The 9,205-nt window shown below is 45.7% G+C and overlaps 1 protein-coding gene across 1 annotated transcript; it reads left to right on the forward strand.

The window, feature by feature from the left end:
- Window positions 1-4,104: 4,104 nt before the first annotated feature.
- LOC147884205 (phospholipase A1 PLIP2, chloroplastic-like) lies at window positions 4,105-7,349 on the forward strand. Its single transcript, XM_087398739.1, has 5 exons — window positions 4,105-4,695; window positions 4,816-5,283; window positions 5,431-5,490; window positions 5,583-5,999; window positions 6,095-7,349. The coding sequence occupies exons 1-5, from the start codon at window positions 4,267-4,269 to the stop codon at window positions 6,767-6,769; spliced, it is 2,049 nt and encodes a 682-aa protein (XP_087254865.1). The 5' UTR covers window positions 4,105-4,266; the 3' UTR covers window positions 6,770-7,349.
- The last annotated feature ends 1,856 nt before the right edge of the window (window positions 7,350-9,205 follow it).

Raw genomic sequence — 9,205 nt, forward strand, 5'->3', positions numbered from 1 at the left:
GCCCCCCCGAACCCCCCCTTTGTGCAGACGGGTATCTACTCTTGGCTCCTAAGCCGTCTCATAACCATCTGGTCTACTCTAAGACCCCTTCCAGTGTCTAAACTGGGGATCCCTCCCAATATCTGATACCCATCATGGCTTCTCCTCATATGGGGGCCTTACAACATTGGGTACACAGAATATTGGTGGGTTACATGAGAGGTGGACATTTGAGCTAACTCTAACATAGAAGGAGGTTCCAGGGTTCAGAAGGAGGTTCTAGGGTTTAGAAGGAGGTTCGACGGTTTAGAAGGAGTCCAGGGTTAGAAGGAGGATCCAGGGTTTAGAAGGAGGTTCCAGGGTTTAGAAGGAGGTTCCAAGGTTCAGGGTAGAGTACATGGTGGAGAACTCGTCTCCCTTGTAGATCATGCAGTTTTAAGGGTTGAGGAAGAAAGGGTTTAGGGGAGCATAGGAGTGGGAGAGAAAGAAGGTGTAAGAGCATGGGGGAAAGAAGAGAGAGGAGGGAGGAGGAGGAGGGAGGAGGAGGAGAGAGGAGGGAGGAGGAGGAGAGAGGAGGAGGAGAAGGAAGGAGGAGGAGGAAGGAGGAGGAGGGAGAGGATGGGTTGCAAGGTTGGAGGAGAGGGGAGGAGGAGTTGCAAGGTTAGGACATGCTTTTGGACGTGGAGTGCAAGGAAGCATGGACACTTGAGACAAATGCTTGCAATACCAAAGTAGACTCAACACAATGCCCCAAAGAGTGTGGGCTTCATTCCATTATGGGGTATTTATACAAGTTGGAGAGCTTCTCTCTCTGCATGTAACACAAAGTTGTAGTTACACAAAGTTGTATCACAAAGTTGTAACACAAAGTTGTATCACAAATTTCCAAGGGCTTTAGCTACTTTGCTATCACTATATTTTTTAAATGCTGAAGTGTTAGCAATCATGTGGAGAGATGCTCTCTTTGCCAGCTAACTTATCAGCACTTTCTACTCTTTTCACAAGACTCAATGATGTCTTTAGATTATCCACTATTGCCATTGATATGGATTGGCTTTGAAAATTTATATCAACAACCTCTTGCATATCTGGATGTTTTATAACCTTAGACAAAATGTTAGCCTTCGTTCTCAAGTCCAAGTTCTTTGTGGTATGCTTAAAATGTCGCACAACTGTTAATGTCAAGTGTCTCATGTTCCTTTCGGAGCAATGCTGTGGCAGTGCATTGAGCGAGTTCCCTTCATGGTGTGGCACTTCTAGTGCGGAGTTCTCCATCCTGTGCACAACTGTATTTTTATGGTAAATCATAAATTAATGAATGGCACAAGAAGACAATACGTCAAAACCTGCATGCTCAATCTTACTGTATGAGAAAGTCATCCTGAGAGAGAGAGAGAGCTGTAGAATCACTCAAACATAACTGGTTTTTGCGCCAAAGAGAACATACGGTCCAAAGTGCGAGGGCTTCAATGAGAGAAGGGGAGAGCCAGTTTGAACAGAGAATGGAGAGAGTCGGGGAGAGAGAGAGCAATAGACCTCTGGGAGAGAGAGAGCAATGGACCTCTAATGAAGATGAGCGGAGATAATTGCAGGGATAAAGACATGACTCCACGAGAGAGAAGAGAGTCGACTGTCAATGGTTTCAAACATGTGCGAGTGATTCCATGAGAGAGAAGAGAGTCAATTGAGAGTAGATTGCAGATCGCGGATTCCTCGATGTGTATAGAAATCATCCTCGATTGAGAGTGGATTGCAGATTGCAGATCGTGGACTCCTCGATATGTGGAAATGTAATCCAATTGTCAGCACCTTTTAGTACACAATTTAGAACTATATCTATGCTAGAACCTTTGCCAAAAAGAGTACTTTTTTAGACACCGTGGCATGCTGTCACCCATTCACAATTCATGTCCCCTTTGTCCAAGTGAGTGTTATAGGGAGCATTTTTAGCTTCATCCTCGCTTCATCAAGGGATATAAAGAGGATAGATACATCTTTGGTTAATGGTCCCAAAGGGTGTCCCAATGACCACATTGTTAATGGAAACTTGCTAGTTTTCTCGGCTAGTGTTAGTTGGTTTTTATGACATGCGATAAATAAATTTATGAGAAGCTAGAGGGGCTATGTCATTTCCTTCATGTTTTTCCCTTGCTTATACTGACCCAACCTCCTCTTCTTGCTTTTACCCTGTCCTCTCCTCCATTTTCATCCCTCTTCATTGGCCCCTTCATGTGGGTTGCTTGACTTCTCCATTTTCACTAGCTTTTAAAACATCAATACCTTTCCCTTTAATGTGCCTAATAGTGGTTTTGCCACCTTGGTCATGCACATCCATGTTACCCCTTTCTTGCCCAAAAATGAGGTCTAGGGTGGGGGAAGCACTTTGCATAGATGCTTTAAAGTATGGTACTTATATTGGAATATTGTGTAAATGTGTGGATTGAGGATTTGAGGCACTTGCTCTAGAGGTACCCTATCAGAAGAGAAGTATGGAAGAAGTTGGGGGACACCGTGAAACTACCTTCCACTCTAGCGGTGAGTTGGTAATACCTTAGGGTTGTGGTGATCCTTGGCATATGGGAACTAAGGAACACACAAAACCCAACTTGGATTTAGAGTCCTGAGAATTGTTGCCGTTGTCAGAGTGTATCTTTGAGATTTTAGCAAAGTCTTGGAAAGGTTATAAGTCATGTGTTGATGGCTGTGGAAGCCTTCCTATCCTCGAGGTAGGGTTCAAAATGCTAATTTTTGTATCAGGTCTCTTTTCGGTAGGACTGAGAGGTTGTTCTTTGATATATATGTGTGGCATTGCTTAAGCTTCTACATACTTCCTTCTCTACCTAAATTGATAGTTCTGTTGTGCATTTGAGTGAATAAAGAATTCAAGGATCTCCTATGAAATATCAAGCCATAGTTTTAGTGTTTTGTCCTTTGCCATGACAAGGCTAGGCAGTTAGGATTGATGTTGATCTTCTCGAATAGAACCCCTAAGTGAGGTTTACACAATTTGGAAAGGGAGTTGTGTTTGTTGTTTTGTTTTTCCCCCCCGGAAACGTAAGGTGGTGTGATGCTGCAAGCGTGGCAAAAGGATGGAAGATGAGGTGGAGGGGAGGGAAGGGGGACGTGGAAAGGAAAGGCATGATTGGAGGCTTTTGGGAAAGGGGGGGAGAGGATGGACCAATGGGGGAAAGAGGAGACTGGGGGTAAAAAGGCAAGGAACGTGCAAAAAAGCAAGGACCGTGTTGGGAGGGGGACAACACGTTGTGTCGGTTGGGAGGCGGCGGCGGCGGCACGTCGGGGGAAATCTAATCACAAACATATAATAAGTACGTACTTACACGGCGAAATTGGTGGATTTTAGCCTCTTACTGTCGCACGGTTAGCTAAATTAGCGCGGGTAATAGTTGAGAATTTTGTGCGCGTGCTGTCGTGGAAGCTCAATCCAAAAGCTTTGCTTGCAATGCTGGCTTGTCTGACTGGCTGGCTGGCTATGGCGGTAAAGGGATAAGGCTCTCCACTGTATAGAAGCAAGCTCCATTAGCTATGGTGGCCACAAGCAATAATATAGACACCTAAATAACGCTTGCATCTTCTTTCTTTCAAGCTCTCTTCTTCGTCTTCGTCGTCTATATTCTACTAATCGCAATATATTTATCTTGCTCTTTTTCTTCTTCTTCTCCGTCGACTTCGTATCGTCTGCTTCATCTTCTCTTCTTCTCTTCGTATGTAGCTCCATTGACTTCGTATCTTCTGCTTCTTCTTCTTCTCCATCGACTTCGTACGTTCTGCTTCTTCTCCCTGCGCTTCTGATCATCCTCCGGGATTCGTCCCATGGATCCATTGCTCTCCGAGCTCCCAGCTTCTTCTTCTTCTACCCTCATCCTCCCCCCTCGCCTCCTCCACTGCCCTCCAGCTCCCTCCTGCTCCTCCCTCTCCCTCCCCCCCTCTTCCCTTCTCCCTCTCCCCCTCTCTACTTCCTCCACCCACCTCGCCGACACCTCTGCCTCCTCCCCACCTCCACCTCCTCCCCCTCCCTCCACTTCTCCCTTCCCCCTCCCCCCCCGCTCCCTCCTCCCTTCCCCCCTCGAGTTCCTCTGGTTCAAAGACCCCCCCCAACCCCTCCTGCCTCAGTCGCCCGCCCACGACTGTCTGATCTCAGATGCTCCTCACCACAATGGACTCGACACCACGAACGCCGCCCCTGCCCCGGTTTGCTCCTGCGATGCCAATGCATTCGCACTGACGAAGGAAGTTGATGCTGAACGGGTCCGACTTGAAAACTCACTAATGATTACTCCTAGCTCTGGATCGACACTCGACGATAGCTTTTCCGTCATTCCGGATGAGCTCTCGCAAAATGCCTTGTACCAAATGCAGACGATGGGCTCTAGCGGTGGAACCCCTAAAGGTTGGATGTCAAGATTTCTGAGCCTGATACCGTTTTGGCGAGCCACACAATCATCCGCAGCGTCCACTGATGGATTGCAAACCGCAAATCCAGACAGTGATGTCAAGAATGCATGCCATACCGAGCGCGATCTGAAGAATGCGTGCAATATCGGATCAGCCTGCTGCGAGCTGGGAACCAGTCAAAGAGTCATTCACGACGGAGAGTCTGTTGGAGCGTTTCTCCACGAAGTACCAATGTTCGAGGTCAAAACAATCTCACAGATGTGCTTCTTGAGCAATCTGGCGTACATCATCCCACGCCTTGAGGTAAGCTCGGCTCCAACCCGCAGTGCTTGCTTGATTCCGATGTCCGACGTCTCCTGGGGTTTGCAGATTCGTCTGTCAAAGATGGTACGTCAGTATGTGCTGTTTGTGTAATCATTCCAGGCAGGAGACCTTTTCAAGCGCCATCGATTGAGGCTTATCACGTCATCTTTGAGCAAGAAAGCGGAGGCCGAAGCAAAAACGAAGGAGAAGTCGCAAAGCAAACAGAAGAATCGAATCACCAAGACGAAATCCCTGCAGGGGAATGCTGCGGTTGAGGGTGAGCCATATTCTGCAAGGAAGTCTCCTCCTCAACCAGATCACTCCACGGTTACCATGGACTCTCCTGCAGAAGCCGTAAGCTTGCGACGGACTTTGAACGAACTTTCTTCAGTCCTTGCTACGGATCAGCAAGGACCCCATGTGGGTTCTACAAGAATGCAGACAGCACCGCCAGCCAGCACTGCAGCGCAGGCCGATGAGGCAAAGCAGACAGCGATCAAGAACCGAGCTCCATCACCAGCCAACTGTCCCTGCGAATGGTTCATTTGTGACGATCATAGCAGTCCCATACGATATCTGGTGATACAGGTATTGGACAGATCTCTGTCTTGTTGCAAGAACGTCAAAAAGGCCACGCAAATTATTTGATTCATCCTCGATAGTATGGGTGGCCTGCATCACGAAGTTCTTCGCGATCTCGTGAATTTGGCTCTGACGCCAGATGAAATCTTGCAGGGCTCGGAGTCGCTTGCGTCCTGGCAAACCAATCTCGCATTTGAACCCACAAGATTTGAGGTAGAAACTCTTGATCCACGAAACCTGAGTGCATCCGGTTGTTCCGTCAACCTGTTTATATTGATTTTGTTTGAGATTGGGCTGATGATCAGGGATTGGACGTCTTGGTGCATCGTGGAGTTTACGATGCGGCTCTTGCTCTATACCAAACAGTTCTTCCCGAAATTCTCGATCATTTGAGCAAACATGGCGAGCTTGCTCAATTGCGCTTCACAGGGCACTCTCTTGGGGGAAGTCTAGCCACTCTTCTTGCGTTGATGCTTGTCGTCCGGGGTGTGATCACGCCAACTTCTCTGCTACCGATAATCACGTTTGGGGCTCCATGTATTCTGTGCGGGGGTGACTACCTTCTTGAAAAACTCGGCTTGAAGCAGAACCTCTTCATGTCATTGATGATGCATCGCGACATTGTCCCGCGAGCATTTTCCTGCGACTATCCCGATCACGTTGCTCATATCCTCAAGCGTGTCAAGGGCACCTTCCGCGAGCATCCTTGCCTCAACTATCAGGTATGTTCGTGGATTCAAGGCATGTGCATTGTGCTCATGTTTCTGATCTCAAAGCAACAATGAACCCATGCATTTCTGCGGCTTTGTGTTTGCAGCGGTTGCTGTACGCTCCCATGGGTCAGCTTTTAATTTTGCAGCCAGACAAAGCTCAATCTCCTGGGCATCCGTTGCTCCCCAGTGGTGGTGGACTTTACCTCATCCGGAATCCCTCCAACGAGCAAGACAGCAGCCATGCAATTCAGGTGCGAGATGCGCAAAGAGCCTTTTTGAACCTCCCCCATCCTCTCGAAATGCTGCGGGATCCGGGGGCATATGGGTTCGAGGGTGCGATTTCCAGGGATCACGATCCTCGCAGCTACGCGAAGGCCATCAATCTGGTGGTCAAGCAGGGGCTGAAGAGGGCGCGGCGCCTACAGAGGGATTGGAGGAGGCGGCTATGGTGGCCTTTGGTGGCTGCAGATGTGTATCTCTTATTGCAGAAAGGTTCAAGAGCAGGCGTAAACACAGACAATGCAAGATCAGGCGGACCGCTCAGTCCTGCTCTCGGAAAGCCTTCTTCAGGTTTCATAAGGGAGCATTCCATCTGCGCCACAGCAGAGTGTTCAGAATTCCCCCGAGCAACCAGCTCCATATCGAGGCCCAGGAAAAACATACTCAATAGATATGCAAGATTGATTGCATCTAAACATATTCAGATGGGAGTGCTGCTGATTCTTTCGATACGTATGGCGACTGTGGATTTGTTTTCCATATTTTGGGCGTGGATATGATGGAAGTTTAGATCCAGAACGTGAAAGGGTGGCAAGCTGCATACGAATTCCTCAATTTATGGGCATCGATTTCTCAGGGATTGAAGCTCTTCTCTAAGCATCGGATTTTTAGACTGGATTACTAGATAGCATGGCGACTGTGACTTCCATTTTTCCATGAGTTCTGGCTTGGGTGTCTGATCTGGTTATGGAACACAGACTGGACATTATTTCTCAGAACTTTACCCACACCATTAACACTGAACATGATTCTTGAACTTCATTCTTTGAACATCTGAAAACACGAACATCTGGATGTGTTTTCAATCCTCCTGTACATCTGCAGAGTGCAGACGTATTCATACAACCAGAGACGTTTTAATCACTGTAAGGTTGATGTGAGGAGGTTCTATGGAATACAATCTACGTCCATGACCAAGTCCTCAACCCCATAGGCATTCATTTCTCACAAAATTGTAAAGATGACAATTTGCTATATCTCGACAGGCTTGCTTTTGCAATTCCTGCAGTGTCCATCGCAGATTGACTGTATTGGCTGTTTAATTTCATTCTTCCCTCGGCGGCCGCATGATGAGGAGGAAGCCGCAACCCAATTTTACAGCTAAGTTTGATTGTCGTTTGTAATGTTTGGCTGTTTCATGATTTCGTTAACCAGGATGAGCGTATCCTTGCCAAAAGCTTTTGTAACTTGGATATGTTGTTGTTTTTTCTCGCCATTACATTCTAGATTGTGTTTCATGGTTACACCTTCATCGTAGCAAGCAGTTTTGCAAATCATCGAGGGGGTGGGCATAGCTACCTAAAATTCAAAAAGATTTGTTCTATCATAAATCGTCCATTTTTCCTTTTCATCTAACATGGAGAATGTATAGGCGTTGGTAATTGATAAAAACACCTCCAAAGTGCTATTATGCGCGTCATGGTTTTGTTATCTATGTTAAAAATGAGGCTACATATGTGATAGGGTTCCTATAGCTCATGAGATCAAGATTGATCTTTCATTGCTCATTAGGATTCGAGATTGCTTATGACAATCACGATCAACCTTTCATTGGCAATACCTGCCATTCCAATAGCTCTTAATTTCAATTAACGACCACCAATGATTGAGCCTTCACGTTGGTCCATTCCCCATCCAATAGTTTGTAATCACTACCTTCAAAAGTTCAGATATTTGACGCATAGCACAAATACAAGAGAAAATGTAACCAAAAATACCATGTGCATCGTTGCTACCATACCCAAAAAGCCGTGTTGAAAACCAAATTAGTCTTGAAGAAATTGGCTCATGATCTTTGGTCCCTCATCTAGGATAGTCATGGTGGTAGTGTGTAGGTTGCTTAATTGGGAGACAATCACTCAGTAGATTGTCCATGCAAGTGGTGTGATCCAATAAAACAATCTCCACCAAATTGGCATTACCTCTAAGTACATTATTGTGTTAGTAGAACTGATGAGCCCTAAACATTGGTATGGACCGCTATCATCCTGGGCTACTACTGTTATGCAATGCTTGCTATTGTTCATATTGTTTGCAAATGTGGTTGTTGCTATCCCAATGCTTCTACTGGCAACCTCTTAGCAAACTAGTGATAATCACATGATTAGCTTCAAACACAGTCCTATCCTCATAGTAGATGTGAATTGGGGGGCTCCGCTCTAGGATCTCGCATTTAAGTAGTTCATCTTCTTCAACTATTGACTTTCACCTGGAATTGCATTCAACACATTGGAGTATCTTTCCCAATTTTTTTGTGCTCGTCCTCGCTAGGATACTCCCAATACTCTTAATTATAGTATATAGACATTACTTCTTAGAACTTTTCACCATTAACACTGAATAGGATTCTTTCTTCATTCTCTGAACATCTGGATGTGCTTTTGTCCTCCAACTAGCTTGGGAGTGAGCGGATTAATTAAAATTCACTTTGTAGAAACATCTATAGACGTATTCATACAACCAAATATGTTTTAATCCGCTGTAAGGTTTTCTAAAGAGTCTGATGGTCCTTGTCCTGGTCAGGGTGATTGAGCATATTCTATGAAATACAATCTACGTCCATTACCAAATCCTCAACCCCATAGGCATTCATTTCTCACAAAGTTGTAAGGATGACAATTTGGTCAATCGATAGGATTGCTTTTGTAGCTCATGCAATTTCATTGTTGCGAGATCAAAAGAATTCATGGTATTGGCTATTTAACTTCATTCTTCTCTTGCCGGTCACATGATGAGGAGGAAGCGACAACCCAATTTTATAGACAAGGTTGATTGTCCTTTGTAATGTTTGGCTTTTTCATAATTTTGGTTACTAGGATGAGCGTATCCTTGCCAAAAGCTTTTGTCAGGACACAGTGCTATATTTTTCTCGCCATTACATTCTTATTGTGCTTTATAGTTACACCTACAATTACATTTATGGGCCCCATTGATAC

This window comes from Dipteris shenzhenensis, chromosome 27 (genome assembly GCF_047967505.1).
Source record: "Dipteris shenzhenensis isolate YYH24624 ecotype China chromosome 27, Dip_SZ_1.0, whole genome shotgun sequence".
NCBI classification, from domain to species: domain Eukaryota; kingdom Viridiplantae; phylum Streptophyta; class Polypodiopsida; order Gleicheniales; family Dipteridaceae; genus Dipteris; species Dipteris shenzhenensis.

Excerpts from the sequence above, each read along its gene's own strand:
- LOC147884205 (XM_087398739.1), top strand. The coding sequence starts at position 4,267 with ATGATTACTCCTAGCTCTGGATCGACACTCGACGATAGCTTTTCCGTC. Across the intron at positions 4,696-4,815 it reads ACATCATCCCACGCCTTGAG|GCAGGAGACCTTTTCAAGCG; the intron begins GTAAGCTCGGCT and ends TAATCATTCCAG. Across the intron at positions 5,491-5,582 it reads TTGAACCCACAAGATTTGAG|GGATTGGACGTCTTGGTGCA; the intron begins GTAGAAACTCTT and ends GCTGATGATCAG.